The sequence below is a fragment of the Mustela lutreola genome, chromosome 6 (genome assembly GCF_030435805.1).
Source record: "Mustela lutreola isolate mMusLut2 chromosome 6, mMusLut2.pri, whole genome shotgun sequence".
NCBI classification, from domain to species: domain Eukaryota; kingdom Metazoa; phylum Chordata; class Mammalia; order Carnivora; family Mustelidae; genus Mustela; species Mustela lutreola.
In genome coordinates this window covers 1,679,661-1,704,440 of record NC_081295.1, presented here as the reverse complement: position 1 = coordinate 1,704,440, position 24,780 = coordinate 1,679,661, and the positions used below count along the sequence as shown (strand labels likewise).

At 48.8% G+C, this 24,780-nt stretch overlaps 1 protein-coding gene across 19 annotated transcripts in view; it reads left to right on the top strand.

Annotated features, from left to right (window-relative positions):
• AFDN (afadin, adherens junction formation factor) overlaps window positions 1–24,780 on the top strand; it is a 128,950-nt gene that overhangs the window by 60,542 nt on the left and 43,628 nt on the right. For 13 of the 19 annotated variants that reach the window (XM_059176503.1, XM_059176499.1, XM_059176500.1 and 10 more), the window contains 12 exons: window positions 1,455–1,549; window positions 2,533–2,795; window positions 7,908–7,977; window positions 11,513–11,628; window positions 15,435–15,496; window positions 15,623–15,828; window positions 17,685–17,705; window positions 18,433–18,578; window positions 18,868–18,962; window positions 19,374–19,639; window positions 21,150–21,293; window positions 22,769–22,967. In XM_059176503.1, the coding sequence (XP_059032486.1) occupies window positions 1,455–1,549; window positions 2,533–2,795; window positions 7,908–7,977; window positions 11,513–11,628; window positions 15,435–15,496; window positions 15,623–15,828; window positions 17,685–17,705; window positions 18,433–18,578; window positions 18,868–18,962; window positions 19,374–19,639; window positions 21,150–21,293; window positions 22,769–22,967 (1,683 nt within the window). The remainder of the gene's footprint in view (window positions 1–1,454; window positions 1,550–2,532; window positions 2,796–7,907; window positions 7,978–11,512; window positions 11,629–15,434; window positions 15,497–15,622; window positions 15,829–17,684; window positions 17,706–18,432; window positions 18,579–18,867; window positions 18,963–19,373; window positions 19,640–21,149; window positions 21,294–22,768; window positions 22,968–24,780) is intronic. The other 6 variants (XM_059176518.1, XM_059176509.1, XM_059176514.1 and 3 more) reach the window with 1 other exon arrangement.

Below are 24,780 nucleotides of genomic sequence, written 5' to 3'. Positions count from 1 at the left end.
ACTGCTCACCTCCAGGAAAAGGCTCAGATGGCACTGATGCCTCACTTTGGTTCAGGACGTGGAGTTGGAGTTGAAAATAGAACTGTCTAGAGATAAGGCTTCCTTTGCCGGCGCACACAGTAGGGCTGTCGGAGCTGTGAAGCGTAGATGGTGCCCCGCTTTCTCATGGCTCTCACGGACAGCTCCCCGTCACACAGATTTGACAGGTTTCAGAAATATATCAGAAGTGAGAAATGTTGTGTTTGGAATGTTATTTTGTGTGCTCTGCAATTAGCAGCAATTGTAACAGATTTTTGTATTCACCGTGTGTTTTGTCTGAGAGCTCAGACCACAGCACAGCAGAGAGACTGTGGCAGTCTGAACCCTGCGTGCACTCCGGTGCTTACCTTCTGCAGCCCTCACAGCTTAATTCCTGGTCCCAGGGACCAGAGAGTTTAACTGGCAACTTAATAAATGAATCAGCAAGTTATTAAGGCATTAAAGTAGGTCAGAGAGACTCTACGTGGCCCTTTTAGAACTTTGCATAGCCACGCTAGGTTGGCTTTCACAGCTGGGGGGTGGTGTCACGATTCATTAGTTCTGTGAGCCATGTTTCCTTGTGTGTTCACATCTCTGAAATGAGAATAAATCTTCGATTGACATCTTGTGTGAGGTTGAGTATAGTCAGTGAGAGGGGAGGAGCGTTTGGGTATAGGACGGATGACTCGGCCCTGGTTCTTCCTTCTCTCCACGTCATCCCCACCATAGACGTTCATGCACAGGGCAGTGGAAATGTCCGTAGTTTACAGAGGTGTAAAATGACAAAAGCCCCCAAACCCAGTGTCCCTTTCTGTCTAGCCCCCACCCCACACATATCCCACTCTGCAAATCTAAGCACTTTCACTGTAGTTCTTACTGGAACTTACTGTCAGGGGCGGGTGTTGGGATCACTTGGGGGTTCTTCAGTGGGTACATGTGCAGGCCTCATCCCCAGAGACTGGGGTCCAGAGACCTGGATGACCTATGAGGCTGTACATTGAAAATGTCCATCAGTCTCTCCGGCACCCTGGGCTCTACAGGTGGACGTTTGCTGGGAAAGCAGCCTGCTCCGAGGGGAAGGGCCGTGTGTCTGCCTCGTAGAACTATGCTTCAGAATCATTCACAAAAATCCAGGCCTGCGTGGTGCAGAAATTTCTTTTATGTGATAAGAAAATGTTGCTTATAGATGATGATGTTAGCGACTTAAATGAGATTAAACAGAAACTAATGTGTCAATGTCTTAATTTAAATTTTCTATATCCAGTTAGGTATGTGGCATGATTAAAATTTGGACTTCTTTGAAATGAAACCCTGAGAACTGAGAACCATTAGTTGTTTTTAAGATGACCTTTTGTTCACTTGCTTTGTTGGCTTGCTTCAAATACCATGTCAAGAACATCAGACTTGGCAAATGAAGCTTTTTCTTCTTTCCGCAGACGGCTCGGACTCCAGAGATAAGCCCAAGCTTTACCGCCTTCAGCTCAGTGTCACTGAGGTTGGGACGGAAAAGTTCGACGAGGATTCCATCCAGGTGCATGGGCATGGCTCGAGCGCCTTGGGCAGCTCTTACATTTGGGTGGGAAGGGGGAAGGGGCCCACGGTTAAGGCCTGCCACATGTAGCGATGCATGGATGGACAGACTGGAAAGACTTCATGTTTTAATATAAGGAACTGCGTACGCTGGGTCACTTGCTTTGCTTCAGCATAAACAGAACGACTGAAATTATGTTCACTCTCCACCTCTGGAAACTCGACCTGGTCGTGATGGTGACTTCATGGGTCTTTTTCAGGATTAGGGGAGATGGCCTGCCCCTCAGTCTGATGCCCGTAGCAGTGGGCGTTCCCTGAACTGTAGGTGCGATGTTAGCCAGGTGGGGTTTTCAGGGACTTAGTGAAACAGCATAGTGTGTTCTTTAAATGGAGGCCAGCGTTTCTTACCTGTTTGAACTCAGCTGAGCTCCGGCAGCCTGCCCTTCCCCTGTGCGGGCAATTTCCCAGTGGCAGATGGTGGGTCGGGTTGGTTAGTGTCATTTGCAATCCTCACGTGCCCTCCTTCAGCACAGCAGTAAAACACGTAAATGGAATTTGTAATCCTAACGCCCTGCCCAGATTTCTTCCTACCTCGCTGGCATTTGTTAAGGTGACCATGCACTTCTCAGTTCAGATTTATGGTGTGTCTCAAAGCAAGCTGCTCCGTGCTACACATAATGTGTTCTATTACTTTGACACTATTTTGACAGTGTTTACTTATTTTCGTACTGTGGGGAGGAATACACTTAAAAAGCACCAGAAATCTAGTTTACTTTGTATTCATAAAAGAGGAACTCATGGCTTTAAAATGCTGGGGTTTTGGTTTTTGTTTTTATGGGGGTGGAACTCATAACCTTGAGATCAAGACCTGAGCTGAGATCGAGTCAGCCACTTAACCAACTGAGCCACCGGGCGCCCCAGAAATTCTGTTGTTTTTAAATAACGTGTCCTTTTTGATGAATGTTCCTTTGATTTTTATTTTAGCTCTTTGGATCAGGAATTCAGCCCCATCACTGTGACCTCACAAACATGGATGGAGTGGTCACTGTCACGCCAAGAAGCATGGATGCCGAGACTTATGTGGAAGGACAGCGCATCTCAGAGACAACCATGCTGCAAAGTGGGATGAAAGTGCAGTTTGGGGCCTCACATGTGTTCAAGTTTGTGGATCCCAGCCAGGACCACACTCTGGCAAAGAGATCTGCGGATGGGTGCCTGACGGCCAAGGCTCCCAGACAGAAGCCTGGGTAACTGCTCTCCATCAGCTCTAAGAGTTTAGAGTGGCTTGGCTTATGTGTCAGAGAATCTGAATTAGGCATACGTTACAGGTTGTTGCAGTTTTAAAATCAAAGTGTGGTTTGTTCTTGTTGATTTGGGTCGGTTGCCGAGGAACGAAGAAAGGGATCCTGACTTTATTGTAAAATTGGAAGTTGTGGCTGGTTCTTAATAGTTTTAAATTTTGTTTTTTTAGCCAGTAGTTTATTCTTTTATGAAGCACTGTGGTATTTTATGTAATCATCCCCATATCACCAATTTTTGTGGAGGTGTCTTTTTCTGATTGTGATAAGGACACACGGTGTGAAGTCTTCACAGGAGGAAGGGTATCTTAGCTCCCCCTGGTGCCCGTCCGAGGACTTGCACTGTGGCCGTCACCGAAAACCAGAGTCGTCGCTGGCCATCTAATCAAACTTCGTGCCGGGGAAGGGAGTAAAACTTGCGTTTCGGTAGTGGTAATTCTTTAAAGGAATGCGCAGTTTGGCCCCCTTGTCTGTCCTGCAGCCTGCGAGGGCGCGGTCCCCACGCACGATGCTGAATACAGCCACGGTCTCTGCCCACGGGCACAGCGCTGTGCCCCGGCCACACCGTGTGCGCGCAGTCTCCCTGCGGCTGCCTGCACCGAGCTCTGTCTGTGACTGACCTCTGCTCAGCCTCCCAGAGCTCATGCTCTGGGGCAGGTGGGATTTGTAGTCTCTTCGTGCTGGTCTTTCGCCAGTTTCTCCGCGCTGTGAGCTCGACTGCAGTCGTTCCCGGGGGTCATCAGTTCGTTCTGTGACCATCTCACATCCTGCGCAGAAGAAGGATGAAAGGCAGCTCGTACAAGGAAGACTTAAGGTCTTGCTCCAATAACACTTTGTTGGTCATCACACATGCTCCCCTAGGCACGCGGGACATGGGAAATGTCATGGGCTGCTTGAGACCTTCCGTTCCCGGCTGCTCACCTCTGGCTCCGCATTTCTGCCAAGGACCAGTCTCCCAGTCCCCAAGGAAAACGGGCGTGGGCCTTGACTTCCCAAGGAAGCCCATTTCTGTCTGACTCGTCCTCCAGCTTTGAAAAGAATGTGCCTCTAAACTCATCCTTCCGTTCTGTGTCAGGAAGGACCGGGAGTTTTCTCTTCCTTTTTTAATTGTATTTGCTTATGAGCCATGTCCGTATTTCTTGGCCCTCATCGTGACCTCTGCGTGGCCCCTTTGCTTCACCCGACAGTCCTGTTCAGGTGGTTTCCATTCTGACCTTCCATTCTTCAGGCCTGCGTCTTTTAGCACCAGATGGTGACAGGCCCGGGTACGCCTGAGGATCTTACTTGCCACTTACCTGGAGGGTGTTTGGCCAAAGAAGTCTTCGTGTGGAATGACTTCTGGCTGGTTGCATGTGGTTTCTCGGGAGTCTCTGTGGTTTTCCCCATCATGCTTCATGCCTGAGTGCTGGATGATCCTTACTTCGGTGGTAGGAGTTGCTGCTGAAGTGGCCCGACTGCACCTGTCCCATCACTGCAGCTCGGGGGTTCTGCTCAGCAGGATTGTCTGGTTTTCTGTATGTTAGGTCCCTCCCCAGTTGTTTTGCCACTGTGGCTCCTGCTTTGGAGGCTTGCCGGTGTCTGCTCTCATCTCGTGTCTAGCCAAAAGCAGAATCATACTAAGAACATGGCTTTGGTTTCTTTGATGGAAATACGATGTGAAACTTTATGTGTATTCTTATGTTTTTTCCTTACAGACCTGGTGAAAGCTGCACAGTGGCGGAATATGCCAGTACTTACACGTCCATCTGTAAACCAGAACGGACTTTCATTTTTTTTTTTAAACACTAATTTTGTCCCATTGTCAAGCTATTTTACAAATGTCTAGGTAGATAACCCATGGGGTTTTTTTTCCACAGGCATGTACCTGTGTTTTGTTATTGAAGTATAATGAGTGTCAGTTTCAGGTGCAAAACGTAATGACCAATATGTGTATGTGTTTCTGAGTGGTCACCACAGCAAGTCCAGTTGCCATCATCACCCACCGGCCATGGGTCCTACTTTCTTGTGATGAGAACTTGCAGCATTAGCTCTCTTAGCAACTTACTAGGACTTTTTTTCTTTTCTCTCTTTTTTTTTTTAATATTTTTTAAAATTTATTTATTTGACAGAGAGAGAGAGAGAGAGAGAGATCCCAAGCAGGCAGAGAGGCAGGCGGGGGGTGGGGGTTGCAGGCTCCCCGCTGAGCAGAGAGCCCGATGCAGGGCTCGATCCCAGGACCCAGAGAGGATGGCCTGAGCCGAAGGCAGAGGCTCTAAGCCACCGAGCCCCCCAGGCACCCCTGGCTGGGACTTCTGATACTGTGTTGAATGAACACAGTGATGATGTGGCGAGAGTGGGCATCCTTGTCTTGCTCCTGATCTTAGAGGAAGAGCCCTCAGCTCTTGATCATTGAAGATGATGAGTCTGTGGCCATGTCATGCGTGGCCTTTACTGTGTGGAGGTACATTCCCTCTCTACCCACTTTGTTGAGAGTTCTCATTGTAAATGGATAGCAGATTTTGTCAGATGCTTTTTCTGCATCGGTTGAGTTGCTCGTGTGGTCTTGATCCTTTACTTGGGTAATGCGGTGGAGCTCACTGGCCGATGTGTGGATGCTGAACCACCCTTGTTTGCATCCCGGAGTAAACCCTCCTTGATCTTGGCAGGTGATCCCTTTCGTGTCATGTTGAACTCCGCTTGCTGGTATTTTGTTGAAGATTTTTGCGACTCTGTTCATCAGTGATACTGGCTGGTAATTCTCTTTTCTTGTGCCCTTGTCTGGTTTTGGTATCAGGGTGATGCCGGTCTCGTAAAATTAGTTTGAGAGAGGTCCCTCCTCTTCTCGTTCTTGGAGAGTTTGAGCAGGATGGGTGTTCATTCTTCGAGCATTTGGTGGAATCCTTCAGGAAAGCCATCTGGTCCTGGACTTTGGTTTGTTGGGTGGTTTTCGATGAACGATTCGATCCCCTCACTAGTACTCCGTCTGTTCAGATTCTCTATCTCATCACGGTTCAGTCTTGGTAGTTTGTGTGTTTCTAGGGCTTCATCCATTTTTTCCTAGGTTGTCTGGTTTGTTGGCGTATAGTTGTTTCTAATGGACTGTTAACGTTGTTTCTGGGTACCAGTTATCAAGTCTTCTCTTTTAATTTCTGATTTTATTTCCTTCTCTCTAGTAACTTCGGGCTTTGTTCTTTGTTTCTAGTTCCTTGAGGGATACATGCTGCATGTGTTCTTAATCGCAGGTTTCAGGGTCTGTGTCCTCAAAGCCTTAGTGAATGGTGGACTAGCAAGGTAGCACAGTTGGGTGTTCGCGGTCAGGGTGGGATCTCTGTTAGTGCGTTCAGTGCCCTCTTAACCTCTCTGTGTGTGTATTCGTGGAGTACCTGTGTCGCATGTCAGTGTATCCGTGTGCTCTGGGCAGAGGAGGCTGAGACATGGTTCCTGCCCTCCGTAGTCATACTTAGATAATGTCATTAACGTCATGAATAAAGTCTTTCTGTAATCTTTTACGAATCCCAAGTGTAGTACAGATGGGTCCATGTGAAACTTTAAAGTCCTGTTAGCTTTGGGGGAAAAAATAAAGAGCTTTGTATGGTGTTGAGTAAGTTTGTTACGTTAGGATAAGAATTACAAGTGGGGTCAAGAAGGCTTGGGTTGTGTTTCTGTACGTCGATAGCATGAATTTAGGGATAGGTATTGTGTATATGTAGCCTTTGATAGATGACACAGGTGAACTATCATACCCCTGCTTTCGCTATCAGATGCGAAATAACTGAGTTTCCCAGGCAAACCATTAGAAACTAGGAAAACCGTATCTTGGTGACAAGAGGGTAGGTGACAGAGTATTTAGCTTGGAGTACAAGCTTTTACTTCTCCAGTTTCTATTTTGAAATGTGATCATTGTTTGGTATTACAAGATGATCTTATTTTCATAGTGATAAGGTAGAGGAGGAAGTTGTATCTGGTTTTCTAATTTGAAGAATTGTTTTGAACTTCTGCATCACTTGGGGTTTCATTTTGTAGATTGGGGTTAAATACAATTTTAAAGCTACCACAGCACCATGACACGACATGGTTGTCTCTCAGGTAGCAGAAGAGAGTGTCATTCTTTTTGATTACCTGGGGCAGGAGCCCAGGAGATTGAAGCACTAACCCATCCTGTTGGTTTCCAGGTGTTCTTAGGGCTCTTTTTCCCCCCTTTTCTGGAGCCTTTCTTTTGGGCTGGAATTAATGAATTGTATTTATCCTTATCTGTGCCAAAGAACCATAGCTTGCCTCAGGTTATTGACTCTTCAAAAGGAGATTTTGTTTGCTCTGAACTTTTCATTATGATGGTTTTAAAAAATTGGTATTTTTAAAAAATTGTTTAAAATAGAATAACTCTTGATCTGATTCCTAACATTATACAGAAGTTCTCCATTTCTTTATTATAGCCTTAGTACTGGTATCCATGAGCTTTTAAAAAGTCATCAGATTGATTTCTGGAGGATGGCAGCTTCCCACCTGTGCGTTATCCTCCTATGAACACGGTTGCCCTCCGTGTCAGCACATGGGTTTATGGCGCTGGAGATCTCTGCACTCATTTATGTGCTGTGACGTGATGAGACACCTTGCTTTTTTCCTTTATGGTTCTTTCCAATTTATTGTTATTAAAATATAGTCTTAAAAAATAAGATCCTGAGAGTATCCAGTGTGTAGTGGTAAGAAAAGTTCATGAAGTTTTTTGTTTTTTAAAGATTTTATTTATTATTTGAGGGAGAGAGAGAGTGCGTCACAGTGGGAAGCAGGCTCTCCACTGAGCAGGGAGCCTGACGTGGGGCTTGGTCCCCTGGAATCATGACCTGAGCCAAAGGCAAACGCTTAACCAGCTGAACCACCGAGGTGCCCGGAAAAGTTCAAAAAATTTTAACACCTTTTTTTGTCTGTAACTTTTATATGCTGAAAATCGATTGATTTCTTGAAGCTCTTTGAATTGGGATATTTAGCCGTTTCTTTTGTATTACTGAGAAAAAGGTTGTCTTATCATTTGAGAGTTACTAATTCTACGTATTTCTTTCTTTCTTTTTTTTTTAATCCTGAAAGAATTGTTCAAGAGACAGCTTTTGATTTAGGAGGAGATGTTCACAGTGGAACAGCGTTACCAACAAGCAAGGTAGGTGACGTACACGGCCTGCTGGGACTGTGTGTGTATAGCGTTGTAGGACACCGTGGATGAATTACTGGTAATGCGCTGGTAGGACGATTGTGAAGACAGAGAAGACCACACAGTGCTCTCTAGCAGGGTGGTGCTAATCTGACGTGCAGGCTTGTTGTGACACGTGACTGGCCTGAGGCCGCAGACCGTGCTTTCTCCTCTCAGCAGTACATCCTAGGCTCAGCCTCTGTCCCAGCTTCCCTGCTCTGCCCGGCGGCCTCCGAAGATAATGACCAGCGTGCTCTCATCCACCTGCCGCCTTTTCTCTGCATGCCGTTTGCTTCCACAGTTGCCCTCCTCTCGAATGATCAGGGAACTTGTCCTCATTTTGGTTTGCTATCACTTAGTAACAGACCACCCCAAAATGTAGTGAACCAAACAAAACAGCCCCGTTGTCTTTACAGCAGTGGTGCAGTGAGGTTTGGACTCTCCGGGGCTGCTTGTTTGCTGGTCTTGCTGGCGGTGACTTGCACTGCTGCGGTCCGCTTCTCGTGGGCTGCTGCTGGGCTGGCTGGGCCTCCCCGAGTTCCTGTCTTCCCAGGCTCTCTCCGCGGGAGCAGCCAGATGTTTTGGTGCTTCACAGCATCCTGGAAGTGACAGGCCTTCTTAGGCTTGGGCCAGAACTGGGGCCTGGCTTTGCTTCCCTGACCTTCCATTGGTTAAAGCCAAACACAGGCTTAGTGATGGCTCGGGAAAGGGGCTGCTCCTGGTGTGGCTGGCCGAGGCCACGTCCATGGTGCCCGGTCCGCTGTGTGTTTCCCTCCATTGGCCTGAGCCAGGTCCGCACCACGCACGTGGGGCACTTCATTATTTCAGCCGTGGGGTGTTGCCGTCCCGATCTCTCCCACCTTGGTGCTCAGTCCTCCTGCGCCTCCTCTGTTGGTGTCTTCTCCGTGTCTTCCCCCACTTGACTCCTCACGCTGGTCACAGACATAGGGCCCCGTCTCTCCCGTGTGTCCGTGTTCCCTGGGTGATCTCACGAGGTCAGGGAGTTAAAGTACATCTAGACATTAATTACCCTAAACTGTCTTTGGCCCTGACCTCTGCAGACTCCCAAGGCTTGCTTGCAACAGCTGTCGTGTTGTCTAAGACATGTATCAAGTCTAACACGGCGAAAACAGAACTAGCTTTTCTTTGTTTCCCTGCTCCTTCGCCGTCTCGGTAGACGATCTGCTCCCCTGAGGCATTGTCCCCACAGAAGTCCGGCACTAGTTATGCCGGGTTCCTTCTCTGCCCTCAGCCTCCACGTTCAGTCATTGGCAAGTTCCGTTTGCTCTTCCTCTGGAATAGTCCACACGTGCCTGTCTCTGTCTGTCACCCCCGTGGGCGGTCAAGCAGAGGCCCCAGGCATCACACGGCGGGGAGTTTGCGTGGCCTCTGACCTTTCCTCTGCTGCCCTGGCCTGTCCGTCTTCCCCAAGGGCCGGGCTGCTGTTGGGAAAACGGGAACTCGACCCGTGGCCGCCCTGCTTTCACAGCCACTCGCCCCCACGTGCCCCCCACTCTCGCCTCTGACTCGCACAGCTCCTTCTGACCCGGCCACCCTGGCCGCACGCCTCTTCCCCGTCTGAAGCCTCGGGCGTGTTGCTCGTCCTACAGGATTTCTTCCCACGGCTTCTCACAGAGCGAGCGGCTCCTGATGCGGCCTCCGCTTACAGGGCACATCCGCGAGTGTCCGGGCATAATCGCCCCTTACTGTGATGCCTGCGCCAGCCTGCGCGGCCGTTGGATCCTTGGCGCGGGCGCCCACGGTGCGGCGCGAGCTCGGCGCAGGCCGGGTCTCACTGGGCGAGCTCGCCGCTGTGCTGCTCGGGCTCCGGGAGCGCGTGGGCACCGGGGCCTGCAGAGCAGAGCTGCCGAGCCACCGTCTGAGCAGGTGCTCTGGGAAGCAGATGGGACTGTCCTCAGACAAAGCTGTTTCTAAGGGGCGCCTGGGTGGCTCAGTCGGTTGGGCGTGGGAGTCTGATTTCACCTCAGGGCTCTGCGCTCCGCAGGGTGTGGTTGTGACCATCCTCTCTCCCCCTGCCCCTCCCCTCCACGCGTGTACAAGCGCACGCTCGCTGGCTCATGCTCTCTCTTTAAATAAATCCGATCTTTTTAAGAAAAGTTTAGTTTCTTTTAAAAGTGTATAGTTAAAACAGAAAACTTGGGTCAGTTAAGAAAAAGTAGAGAAATGAAAATCATTTTCACGTGGATGAAAATCAAATCATGTGGATGATCTAAATCATCCACAATTTATAGTTGGCTATTGGTAACACTTTGATAGATCCTTTTCTGAGCTCTTTATGTCACCAATGTGTTCGTTTATACACTTGCAAATGATCAGGTATCCATGCGCACACACAAACCTTTCTGTCCTGTGGCCTTTGGCTCTGATTTCGTAAGCATTTTATTTGAAAATGGGCTAGATTTATTTTGTAATGTGTTAGCTTATAAACATACCCTAACTTCTCTATTGCCTTTTCACTTATTTACAACAATAGACTGACCCGGTGTTCTTATTTCTGTGAATGTATTTTATGGAAGTAATCACTGTGTGTGAATGTGTACATTTACAAGCCTGGTTGTCAGGACTCCCTGTCCTGGTGAACATTTTAAATAATGTATTCAAGGATTAGTTCCATGAACTTTGATAAATAAACAACAAAATGTTACACAACTGTTACAGTTCTATAACATAAAAATACTGTTAGATGTCTACAACATATGAGAGAGTATTTTTTTACAAAGTAGGTTATGACCTCATTTATGAAAAATAAAAATTGTAAAGATAAATACAGCCCAGTGTAACTTCTCTGGTTGGTAAGACCAGAGTGATTTCTGTTATCAAACTCAATTTCTATAATCAAATATAATGGGAAATTTGACACAAAATTTTTGCTGCAGTGAATTTCTTTGTATAATTTTGCTGTGTTTTCTTACTCACATAGGCTGCTTATCTGTTTTGTCTGCCATGGGTTAGTTAGTCATGTGCCCTGCGTGGAAGAGTTTAAATGTACAGTTCTAGGCTGATGGAAATGGGCTTTTGCTTCTGTACTCAGTTTGTCTTTGGACGTTGAACTATGATGATTTTTAAACACTTTCTTAACAAGTGAAACAAAAACCCTGACTTTACATTGTGTATGTTCTCACCACTCTCTCCTTCCTTAAGAGAACTTTTTGGAGGAGTTGCTGAGGTTCCGGTACTGTTAGAGGAGCCCTTGCACTCACGTAGCCTCCTTCCTGACTGTGTTCAAAGCCCACGGCTAGCTCTCAGCAAAGGAAAGGGGCTGCGGGCTTTACTGTTCTTTCAGTGCCCATGTGTTTGGGGGCATGAGAATGCGCACTGGCGTCCGCAGCGGTGCCGCGCCTTCTCATCTCTGCCCCTGCCCTGCATCCCTCTCCTGCTTTCCCCTGCCTGGCAGCCTGGCATCAGATCTTCACCGGCAGCAGTCGGTGTGCACCCGGGTGGTCCGCACGATGTTCTTAAGTGCTCTGTGTCTCCCCCGGCTTAGAGCGCCACGAGGCTGGACGGCGACCGGGCGGTGCCTGCCTCCGGCTCGGCAGAGCGCGGGATGGTGAAGCCGATGATCAGAGTGGAGCAGCAGGACTGCCGCAGGCAAGAGAGCAGGTAGGAAGCCGCTCCGCTTTCCGCAGGAAGGAGTGAAGGTGTTCCTGGAAAGCGCTTGGGGGAGAGATGATTGAATCGACACTGGTTTGGCTGACATTTGTGGGGGGTTACTTTGTTTCCTGCCACTGAGCTGAACAGAGACTGAGCTCCACGAGCCGGGGTCCCCTTACCCCGGGGCCACTGTGTCGTCAGTCCGGGTGCAATGGGGAACACTTAGAGATGTTTCTGTTTTAGATGGGCTGTTCTGTGAAACGTAGAGAAAGGGACTTTTCCTGGATGTTACTGTTTGATCCTTTTTAATGTGAAGATAATCTAATCATTTCCCCATCTGTATACAGAATCCTTCCATATTTAAATATATGAAGCCAGGCAGCCTTCAGATGGAGCTTTTAGGATTTATCAAGTGCCGCGTTACTGTGTCTTACATTCTGTCGAAAAGCATGGCCGTGAACATCTGTTTCTCCTGCCTTGGTTCTTGCCTAGTGTTCTTGAATAGAGAACATCTGCCTTTTGTTATTTCCTTTTCTTATGAATTTTAAGAGCATACTACCTTTATTAGAATTCTACTTCCTTGTGATTTTTAATTGTTTAGAGTTGCAAAGTGATGTCGGTGCCTCACACATTGAAATAACAGGCGCTGAGCTCTGGGTGTGGCTCCAGCGCTTCCCCAGCAGGGCCCTGACCATGCAGACAGCAGTCAGAAGAGCTCAGGAGTGCCGTGCACGTCCCCTCTTTATCAGCAGCAGACCTGGGCTCCGCTGGGCTCGGGGTGACCCTCTCCTGGTGCCATTCTAGCTGTTGTCCCTCGGGGTCCCCTTAGGGAGGCAGGTGAGTGGCTGCGGTCGTGCTTCCACTTCCCGTCTTCCAGTAGAGGGCGCCGTGCGTCGTGTGTTCGTCAGCTCAGTTAAGGCCGGACGGACTCCGTTGCAGATCCAGGCAGGAATCTCAGGTTTTCCCGGGATTTGTCCTGCACTTTTGGTTAGTATTCAAGATTTTTGTGGGCTGTGTGAATTCTTTTAGGTGTAATGGTAAGTCTACTTTCTGGGTCTGTACTTGTTTCTGATGGTGTGTTCTAGAGTAAGATACTTCAGACGGTGAGCTAGTACCGGACAGAGTGTCTCTGCTTATAGTGTATACGGTGACCCGGAGGAACGCATCATCGTTCTTAGCGCAAGACTATTTGAATGATGGATAAGTCAAATGGGGGAGAGGAGAGGGCACTTAGAGCAAGATCAGTAAGTGCGTGTGTAGCGTGTGTAGTTGGTGAACACGGTGTCCAGTAGCTGCCTGGCAGCTCGCCATGTTGTAGGATTTTACTAGGGGTTTTGTTGGAACTATGGCGGTGTACTACTTCGATACTACCACAGTGATGGAAACAGATGATTCTTCTGTTTTCAATTTTTGCTTTTCATGTATATAATGTGAGAAGAAGCAGTGCCTCACTTAATTGGTACATTCCTGGAAGTCTTAAGTTGTTAGATATTTTAAAATACTGATTTTAGTCAGGGAAAAAAATCTTTTCGAATAGTGGAGTTCCTTACGTTATGACTGACACATTATTTTCTTTGGTGAGAATTTAAATTCCTTATTTTTATCAGATTTGTTAAATTGATGAAACCACGAGTTGGTAAGGTTCATCCGGTTTGTTGTGTGGATAGTAAATTTGGAAGTTAACTGCTTATCTGTAACTTCAGATGGCTGTAAACTAGCACTTAAGAGAGACATGTTGGGCATTTAAATTCTTTTGCTTCTAAAAGCTTTTTTAATAGCTGAATTGTTGAGCTGAATCCAAATTTTGTAATCACAGACATAAGAAACTTGGAAGCATATGATCCCATGGAAAGACTCTTGTTTCTATTTCTGGTGTTTATAACAGTCCGACGAAACTTGCTGTGTTTCTCCTTGTTGCTCCTTCAGTTCCCCGGGGGAGGTAGGGTGGCGGGACACAAGCTGCTGGGGACAGTGGCCATGGGCTCTTCTCTCTCTCAGCTCCTTTCTTGAAGAAGTTGTCACAGGAGCCAGTTTATTGAGGGAGCATCACAGCAGTGACTCCAAACGCAGAAACCAGGCAGGTTCGTCACTGTTTGTCCAGGGCCGGGAGCCTTCAGTGTTGCTATTAGAAGTGACTGGTGTTCAGCTCCCTGACAGCTTCGTGAGCACGGCAGCGCGGCTGACTCGCCCTCCCACCAGATGGGACGCTCTGTTTGAACACTGACCTCAGTTTTATTAAGCCAGTCCCTGCCCCTGTCCTGCTTTCGTCCCTGTGTAAGTCATTGTGGCCTCACTCCTCACTTCCCAGTGAAGTTTGTGGGAAGGCACACACATTTCTTTGCTTTTGCTGTCAGTTTATTTATTATTTTTTTTAAGATTTTATTTATTTATTTGACAGAGATCACAAGTAGGCAGAGAGGCAGGCAGAGAGAGAGAGAGGAGGCAGCAGAGAGCCCGATGCAGGGCTCGATCCCAGGACCCTGGGATCATGACCTGAGCCGATGGCAGAGTCTTAACCCACTGAGCCACCCGGGCGCCCCTGCTGTCAGTTTTAATTTTCTTAATCTGACGTAAGATTTTTGGAAAGTTTTTCCATTACCTGTTACCTGGGGTAGGGTCACTCCGAGTGTGCGCATCTGAACTAAAGTGGTAAAGATTTAAACTGGGAATCTAATCACTTGCCCGTTTTGTTAGTGGTGAGGGGCAGCTGACAAATGTCCTACGTGAAATACAGCTGGGAGCCAGCCAGCTTCAGTAATGATTAAATTGCCTGAAATTCTAATCACGTGTCTGCGTGAAAGAGTAGTTAAGTTACACTGAAGCCATCCATCGAGAACAGTATAAATCTAAGGTAAGGAGATCCACATTGGGTCTGTAATGATTTTACAGTTTAGAAATTCTGTGCTCACTAGTGGCTTTTGGGTGTTATTTGAGCACAGTACACCACACAGAGCCCTGCTGTACACTGTGCCCCAGTGGACACATGCCTCCAGATGTGTGTATTTATAACTGAAAGAAGAATTTTACACAACAGTGAACCTTCTGTCCTACCAGCGGGGGCAGGGTCATCCACTATTTGGAGAACTCTTCTATGGAAATAGTGACGTCCTGACCTTTGTAGTACTTTGATCCAGGATACGTGGAAATACATAACGTTGTTCAGCGCAGATTCTTCCAAGTGTTCCAAATCTTGGCTGCTCTTAGGTTCTGTCTCTTGGCAGTACCTTGTTTCATGGTGTCTGGCTAAATGAGGAGGGGTGTCTGAGAAAAGTGTGAGTTGGATGTCTTTTTCTGAAGGTGGGCTCCCCTGTGAGCGTCAAGAAACACTACTACGAGGTGCCTGAAGGGGTCTGTGGGCATCCTCTTCTCTGAGATTCATCAGAAGCCAAGGGCAGCGTCCGGCTCTTAGGAACTTATTCTTCGTGTAGGAGCTCAATTTCAGGCTCATGGTGGTTTAGCTTTTCTCGTGTCTCCCGCAGTGGCTTTTCGTTGTGACCTGAGCCATTGCCATGGCAGGTGTGTGACAGCCTGGTCACCCTCCTCCACACGACACCGTGATGAATAATAGAGACTCGTGTTCAGATCAGTTCTCACGATGGAAGCAGATACGTCAAGGAGCTGACCTCTGGGAGGAACAGGGGTAGGGTCACTCTGAGTGTGCACATCTGAGCGTTGGAGCGCTTCCCACGTGCACACGAGGCGTTGGGGGTGTGTTCTCTGTAAGCGCCGTGCAGAGACGGTTACAGCCGTTGCCGAAGTAGGCACAGGTTGCTAGTGCTGTTACGATCTCAGAGATGGCTGCTTTCTACTTGCAGAACTCAGGACGCTCCTGGGCCCGAGCTGGTACTGCCTGCGAGCATCGAATTCAGGGAGAGTTGTGAGTAATTTCAGATTCCATTGTTAGTGAATTATTTCTTGTTCCATTTTCCTCCATCTGATTTTCATGGTTTTTTTTTGTTTGTTTTGTTTGTCTGTTTGTTTCTTTTTTGAAATCTTTTCACAGCTGAAGATTCATTTTTATCTGCCATCATAAACTATACTAATAGCTCTACAGTCCATTTTAAGTTGTCACCTACATATGTATTATATATGGCGTGTCGGTATGTATTGTCTGGCCAGTGCAGACCCGATGCCAGCCCCGGCGAGCGCACGCACAGAGTGATTGCTGTAGTGCACAAGATGGTGAGCATGATGGAGGGGGTGATCCAGGTAAGCCGCAGCGCACGGCCGGCTCAGTGTGCGCCGCTCCTCCCGGGGCCTGCCCGCCCCATGTCTGACTTGCCCAGCTCTGCAGAGAGCATGGGCACTCATAGAGCTTTAAAAGTGGACAAGAAATGTCAGCTGGTTTTCAGCCGGTTTTCTCCTTAATCTCTGTGGGAATGTCATGATCACAGTAAAGATCCTTAAAATGGTGGTGGTTGTGAGAACACGTTAAGATGGGATTTTTTTTTAGAAAAAATAATTTGTTGAGGTGAATTTCACATTAATGTAAAATTAACCATTTTAAAGCGACTCATTCAGTAGCATTCATGTGTTCACAGTGTTGTGCAGCAACCACTTGTGGTTCCAGAACATTCCCATCACTCCAAAGTAAAACCCTGTGCCCACGAAGCAGTTTGTCCTCATAACCTCCTTGCCGCTGCCTGGCAGCCGCCCTCTCAGAATCTCCTCAAGGTTCTGCAGGCATTCGCTCTTTCCACTGAGAGTGGGACAGTGGTAGGATTTCTGTGGATTTTTGATAGCACTCATTTAGGTGTGACGTACGTCATGACATTTCTCGATGATGACATGATCACAGTCTTTCGTAAAACTGCTAAAGCGTAAGAAAGTAAGGGTATTCTCTTTGTAGTGTGGTTTGTTTCTTGTGAAGTACTCTTCGTCTGTAAAATTGGCATCGCAGTTTTCCAAACTCACAGATAATTTGAAGATTTAATTTTAAGTCCTTGAAAGTCAATGCGAAGTTAAATTTTTTTTTTTTTTTAAGTTTTTCTGAACCACTTATCAGAGCTGTTATTCGGTCACGAAATACAAAACTCTAGTTATGTACTGTGAAGCAGCCTAATTGGATGATTTGGTGGTTTCCCTCCTGTGAGGACAGTTTGAGCAAACAAATCTGTTGATTCCTTCTGAATTATTTCAAAAGGCCAAATTTTTCAAGAACTGTTTCTCTTATGTTTGAGGGGTGAACCTGTGAATCTAATGGGCTTACAGTTCTTTTCCCCAAGTGAAGAAACAAATCCAAAAAGGATGGTCATTTTATTTGGATCCCATTTTGTGTTCCCTCTCTTCCTAATTTACGAACAAACAGGGATTTCCTTTTAGTTCAGAGCCATTGTCTGTCTTCCCTCCTGTTTGCATTTCTAAAGCCCGTTTCAAATTGGGAAATTCTTTCATCAGACTACTACTGATAGACTTTTTCTGATTGCATTGGAACTAGTCTATGAAATCATCATTATCAAAACAGGTCTATTAAAACACATTTAGGGGTTAGTATGTGATCGGAGGAGTCTTAAAGTTTTAGGAAAGAACCGTAGTAATGAATAAATTCTTTAATTTGTAAAAACCTACTTTGAAAAACCAGTTACTCTGTTTTAGTATAGTTATTTTTTTTATACATTTAAAAAATTTTAACTTTTATTTTTATTGTTTCTGTTGGTCTTTTCTGTCTCTTTCATCCTGTTAAACCAGAGGATAGAAACTCCTCTTACATACCTCGAAGTAGTCAGGCACACGAGATCATTGAAAGACATTAAGAAGTCCTTCATTTGTAAATCTTTTAAAGAGATCAGTGTGTTCCCGTGTTAAATGTCACATGTCTGTAAATTCTGGGATTCCCTCCCTTACTGCGCCAGTATTAAAAACGTAGAACTGATCCTTTACATCACGTACTTCCAAAGCGGTTTCTGAGCCAGGAGTGAATATGTAATTTGGGAATGACAGAACTAAATGTCGTACCTTCATGTCGTACCTTCATGTTAGTGTTTTGATTTTTTTAAACTATCATGATTGTTTACAAGTTTCTTTCTCTCGTTCTGCTTGATTTCCCTTCGTCTGTTTTTCTCCAGGAAGTAGACCAGGTTGATCAGGTAGGACGTGCTGCTGGGAACTGGTCCTGGCTTTGTCGGCTTAGCTGAGTTTCTCGCGCTGCTTCCATGTCAAACACAACACTCCAGCAGCCGGACTGGACGGTTCATAACACTCATTCAGCAACTGAAACATGCAGTACTAAATCCTTTTTTGACTGTGCAACCCTTACCAGCATTTCATAATTTCTGCTTAATGCACTTCAGTGTGGATATGAAATGACGGAAGTTCTGTTTCTCCTCTTTTCTTGTTTACCCTTGGTTCCTATTCTTTGGATCTCATCTGAGGTTGCCTGGCCTGCTCATGTGGTCGGGAGACAATGCGATAGATCAGTACTTGATAGCGAGTTGCTCGGCGTCCGAGCCAGTGACTGCGCGTATCAGGGTGGCTGTGGGTAACGGTGGATAGACGCGTGTGTCATTCACAGATTACCAGATAATGCACAACCTCCAATTGGGTGTTGTAGGGTATGATACCTGTTTTCGGCCCCGATTCTGTCTGTGGTGGCCACCTGGATCCATGTGTCTGTCCATGAATCCTGAGGGGTTGCAGTTATGCTGCTGTGAACGCATCCAAATTCCTTTGCAAATATCTGGTATCTGTGGTAAATACCTTGGTGACAATGGGAAGGTACTGGTCTATCTCAGCAGCTTTTCAAGAGCATTCCTTTGTATTTTCGTTCTTTTTGTTTGTCTTGGGGTTGCTTATGGAAATCCATTCTGTCTACAGAAGCAGAAGAACATCGCAGGGGCACTTGCCTTCTGGATGGCCAATGCGTCTGAGCTGCTCAACTTCATTAAACAGGACCGAGATCTTAGTCGAATCACACTGGACGCCCAAGACGTTTTAGCACACTTGGTTCAGATGGCCTTTAAGTAAGGAGCACATTTTTGGAGATTGCACTCTTCTGTAGAGAATTTTTTTAAGGTTTTTATTTACCCTGATTGAAGATGAATAGCGAGAAACATGAGTAGCTGTGTGCCAGATGTGTTGATTTAGGAAATTGAATTTGTTGAGCTGTGTTTTGAGACTCCTGAGACTCAAACTATCGTACTGTAGATGGAAACTGTTTCTCAGCAGTGTGAACTATTCCGTTTGTGATGTCATGTCTGACAATAACGGTGCGTCCTGCTGGGGTTATTAAAATTGCCTACGTATTTTCAGATATCTAGTTCATTGTCTTCAATCAGAACTGAATAATTACATGCCAGCCTTTCTGGATGACCCTGAAGAGAACAGCCTGCAAAGACCAAAAATAGGTTAGGATGCTCGTTTTTTCCTCCCGTCGTCTCCCCTCCCCCCCCCCCCAGCTCTCCTCCTTCCCTCCTTCTGTTTAACTTCATTTTAATATTCACTGTCGTAAGAAGGAGGTATTTTTAGAATGAATGAGATAAACTGTTGGATTTGCTATTTAGTAAGTCACAACCACCGTCTGTTTTGTTTTAAGAATAGCTCCGGGTTTGGGGTGTCGTGCTTTGTCAGGAAGTCTCTGGGGTGAGCGGCAGGACACGTGGTTAGCCCCCGTGTGTGGTTTCAGACCTGCCTGCCGCCTCCCATCTGAAGAGACTCGTGTCTCAAAAGCGACCACGTAGCCCTTCTTGCCGTACCGGCCGCTTCGTGCGGTCCCCGTTCTCACGAGACTCTTGCTTCCGTCCCGCGTCTCCGCACAGATGACGTCTTGCACACGCTCACGGGAGCCATGTCTCTGCTGCGGCGCTGCCGCGTCAACGCGGCGCTGACCATCCAGCTCTTCTCACAGCTCTTCCACTTCATCAACATGTGGCTCTTCAACCGACTGGTCACCGACCCCGAGTCGGGGCTGTGCTCGCACTACTGGGGGGCGATTATCCGCCAGCAGCTGGGGCACGTGGAGGCCTGGGCGGAGAAGCAGGGCCTGGAGCTGGCGGCGGATTGTCACCTCAGCCGCATAGTGCAGGTGAGCTGGCGCGACTTTCCTGCCCACAGGTCGTGCGCCTGGTTCTCAGTGTCTCGTTCCGTCGGAGGCAGCCCTGGGATTCAGCCACATCAGTGGCCCCCGGGGGGTGTTTCGTGTGCTCCCCTGAAGAGGCGGTGGGGCGCTGGTTTGCCTGGGTCTCTGAGACAGCCTGCCGCCAGCCCCGTACTGCAGCAACAGACGTTGTCTCACAGGCCAGGAGGCCAGGATGCCAGGACGCCAAGGTCAGGGTGTGGCCAGGGTGGTTTTCTGCCTTCATTTTCACAGGTGTTCTCCCCGTGGGCATGTGCGTCTCCAAGTGTCCACTCTTTATACGGACATAAGTCACGTTAGACCTGTTCCCTCCCGCACTCACTGCTGTCAAGACCCTTGCTCCAAGTAAGGTCGTGTTCTGAGGTGCACGGGGCTGGGATCTTAGGGGACACAACGCAGCCCGCAGAAGGTGGTAAGCACTAGAATAAATACCCTTAAAGGGTTCTTTCTTACCAGACCAGTATTTTGTGAGGCTCCCAGCTGAAAGGACAGATCCCAATGTGAAACTGGGTAGCGCGTCACTCTTCAGCACACGCAGCCAGGTGAGCAGCACAAAGCGGACACCTGCAGGGGACACGCGCAGGAGGAGAGAGGGGCCTAGCACTCGCAGTCGCCGCGTCCCGAAGGCCGGGGCCGGGAGACAGAGAAGGCCACAGAGGAGCTCGCGGTGCCTGTGTGTGAGGGGCTCAGCGGTGCGCAGGGCGTCCCTGCAGAGCCTGCCCTGGGATACTGGGCTTTTGTAGTCGAAGACAGGATCTGCAGCCTCAGAACCTGGGGCGGGGTTTTTTTATTATCACAGTTTATAATTTTGCATTTTCCCCACAATTTCTTAATCTCATTTAAAATAGTTTAGTATGGAAAGAGGCTAGTATCCTCCTTGGATTGCGTCAGCTGTAAAATAAATCATTACAGGGAAACTTTATTCAGACCCCAGTAACTGGTGATCAGAGTGGTTGTGATGTAAATGGTTGCAGGATCTTATTTATTAATTTGTTTGTTTGTCAGAGAGAGCGCACACAAGTGGGCAGAGTGGCAGGCAGAGGCAGAGAGAAGCAGGGTCCCCGCTGAGCAAGGAGTCTGATGTGGGATCGATCGGAGGACCCCGGCATCATGACCTGAGCCGAGGGCAGCAGCCTAACCTACTGAGCCACCCAGGCAACCCATGTTCACAGTTTCCTAAGAGGATTTTTAAAAATGATTTATGAATAATTGAATTTCATTTACATTTTATATTTTAGTAAAATAAAAATTATGTATTTTAGTGAAATTAAGCCATCTAAAAACCTTTATTAGACAATGCTTTTTCAGTTCAATTCAATGTTAATAGAAGTGTGTTTCCCTCAAAAACATTCTGCGTTTTAAAATTAAATTAGCAAGTTATTACATTTTTAAGTGTTACATGAAGGGGAATATTTATAAAATACTTTCCAGTCATGTCTCCTGTTACCCTTTCCACCAGGCAACCACTCTGCTCACCATGGACAAGTACTCCGCGGAGGACATCCCGACCGTGAACAGCACATGCTTCAAGCTGAACTCCCTACAGCTGCAGGCCTTGTTACAGAACTACCACTGCGCGCCCGATGAGCCTTTCGTCCCCGCGGTGAGTGCCGCCCGTCGGCCGCGCGGTGGGCCAGCAGCCGGGCACTGTTTGCTTAGGGAAATGTCCAGTTCCAAAAGGTGCGGGAGGGGCTGCTTATAATTACTTTATTTCTATGATAGATAAGCTACTTAGTCATCTCCTAAGATTGTATTTCTGGTTGATATTTTGAGTTAGGATTCAGTATAGGAGGTCGAAAATACACAGGCATTTTAAGTAGAAAGGCATTTATCCAGAGAATTAGGTTCTTAGAAAATGATTGGAAGGCCTGGCGGGAGAGGAAGTTAAGAGGTTGCCCACAGTCCCAGGCTCACCACTGTGACCTGAGGCTAAGAGGCCCCAGAGCTCCTGCCACAGCATGGACATCAGTGTGCCGTGGGCACAGAATGCCCCTCAGGGCCACCACCCAGCCTCCTGTGCTGCCAGCGGCAAGCAGCGCAGCCAGGCGGGCTGCCCCGGCCCGTGCAGACGCCTCCTACTGGTGGGAATCGAGTTCTGGCATCCGTGCCTCTGGAGCGAAGGCATGGCGGGGCCAGTGGCCTGCTATACGATGTGGGCTGCAGCTCCTGCGTGTAGATTAGGAAGGCCGCAAGTGCTTGTCGTCACCCGCCAATAAAATCTGCTCGAGGCCAGAGTGCTGACGAGGGAAGTGCCGGAGGTGGGTGGGCCGACCCCAGGATTGACTTCATACCAACAGAAGACATGTATACACAGTAGCTAGGATCAGCAACCGCGGCAGATGCGCCCAACAGGAGAGTGTCTAGAAGGTCCCATCACTGTCGCATGCAGGAGCACGGCGTGGCACCAAGTTGTGCATTTGCACATGTGCACATGGAAGTGCACAGCAGATGAGATGCACTGCGCGTGTGCACAGAAGTCTGGCACGGGGTGCATACGACACGCGTCCATCTACACGGGCTCCCAGAGCAGGTGGTGGGATCTGTGGTGGGGGCGCCCGGGCCGATAGGGCGGCGAGTGTTGCTTCTCCCGTGAGGGCTCTGCTCTGTGACCCGGGGACTTGAGGTGCCGTGTTCACTTCGTCGAGCTGTACAGTGAAGCTGGGGGAGCTTTCTTTCCCCATTAGCTAGGAATAGACATTTCTGTCCTGATTTTTTACATTCGCCCTTGTGTGAGTTTTTTTCTGTCATTATGAATACTGCAAAAATTGGATCATTAGCACCTGGATGTTAAATTACAAGGGAAAAAAATGGCTACTTTGGCAAAGGGAAACTGTTTTCTTATGACTGAACAATTTCTTTTTAAGGCTGCATATTACTTGAGATTAATCCTGACTGTCTTGGCTCACGTGTTTGCAGGGTGTGCTTCACCAGCGACTGTCGCCCAGCACGCTGGTGTGGGCACACTGGGAACGCTGTCCCTCGCAGCCTCGCCTGCGTGTGTGGCCGCAGCGTGCACGAGAGGTCTGAGTGGCAGCCCACTGGTGTGCCGTGCTCACTGTGCGTCTGTGTTCTGACCAGGACCTGATCGAGAACGTGGTGGCTGTGGCCGAGAACACGGCGGATGAGCTGGCGCGCAGTGACGGGAGGGAGGTGCAGCTGGAGGAGGACCCCGACCTGCAGCTGCCTTTCCTGCTACCGGAGGACGGCTACTCTTGCGACGTCGTCAGGAACATTCCGAATGGCCTACAGGAGTTCTTAGACCCTCTGTGCCAGAGAGGTGAGTCCCGCTTACTGTGCCTGGAGTTCGAGCTCTGACCCGACTCCGGTCAGCATTGCACCGGGTGGGGGTGGGGGTGGGTGGGCGCACATGTGTCGGGCCACATGTGTGGGGCACACACCGTGTACTTCTGGAGAAAGCCGTGTGGCAGGACGTGAACGTGAGCATTTCATGGTGTTGTGGAGTCAGCATTGTCGCACCATGAGGCTCCCGTGGGTGTGCTGGGACCCTCCCATGTGGCCCCACCCGCCAGCTGTCACAGCCATGTTGCCGCCTGGCCTGCTAGGAAAGAGGACCTTTGGTTGCTCCTCTGCTGGTTTTTGGGAGCTGGGAGCTTGGCTCTTCCCGTGGAAATGATCCGTGCATGTGGCTACCCGTGGAGTTGCCGGGCAGCACGAGGGCGGCAAGCACACCGTCTCCACTCGCACCCCAGCTCTGTCCCCTGACACTGCCCTTCCAGAAGACGGGCACATGGATGGCAGGCACTTGTGGGGACCAGGCCAGCCGCCTGTGAGACGCTTAGACCTGTGGCACAGGGCGCGGCCATAACCTCGCGTTGGCATAACTGCCACTGTGAGCACCTGTGCCGCGCCTGCCGGGGCTCGGGAGCCACGCTCTCGCTGGGCTTGTCTAAGGGCAGCGAGCTCCCCAGGTCTGATCCCATACCTGTTTACATATTCTTGTCAGAATGGGGTGTAAAAATCTCACACGTGCTGGGAGTCGGCAGTTGAAGCTGCCGACTCTTGGTCTCAGCTCAGATTCTGATCTCAGGGTCCTGGGATTGAGCCCCTTGTCAGGCTCCCTGCTCAGCGGGGAGCCTGCTTGAGATTCTCTCTCCCTCTGCCTCTTCTCCCCAAAATACCACGTTTACACTCGAAGCACAAATTCCTAAATCAGACCCCAGTTCAGCCCCAGTCTGCTATGGTTTGTAACGTGGAGCTCAGGTGAATTGAAAAAACAGATTCAGAGTTCAGGAATGAGCTTAAACAAAAATGACAGTGGCGAAGTGAAGGGTTAGTCTCGCCGACGTGAATTCGGTGAATGTGGTTTTTAATTTCAGTGACTGGTTCACATGCTACGATAAACAGATTGTTATGTCTCTGAAGGTTATGACAGTTTAAAATTTCCATTCTGCAAAGGCTGCTTCTTGTAGTGAAGGGAGGTGCGTCAGTAGCCAGCATGTCTGGTTGTGCTGCGAGCACGGACTCCTGTTTCTGCTCAGCACCGTCCGCAGAGCAGCAGAGCTGAGGTGGGTGCGTCCTCGAGGAGCTTTGTGTGAAGGAGGAAGGCGGCTGGGACGAGCCTGGGTTCATGTCTGGGACCAGCGGGGAGGACAGAGCTCCAGGCTGCAGTGACATCTGAGAAAGCCTGTCGGGTGTTGGGCGTCCCCATGTCAGGGCTCCTATGGGGGGAGCCCTCCTGCCCAGCAGAGCAGGCCCAGACTGGTGGCCGGCACCCGTGTGTGGCCTCAGGGCCGAGCCCAGGGGCCTCCATTGCCATGCGGGCACTTCTTGTCATGCCTGCAGGGCCAGGCCCATCAGCACTTGGCGCACGCACTTGTGGGGGACAGCCACACACTCCGGCTGGCTGCTGCCCGCACCACTGTCTGTGCCCTCTCCGTGCCCCCCACCTTCCACTGCCCTCAGTTGCTTCATGGCATGTCGCTGCTGGATCTCCGCCGCCGCCCCCCCCCACCTTCCCTTCACCCCCGGGAGCTGAGCACGCCGGCAGTGGAGCAGGACACCCCGCTCCCAGCCCGTCGTTGGTATTAACCCCCTGCGCCTTGCCCCGCCCCCCCATCCCCAGCCCCTGT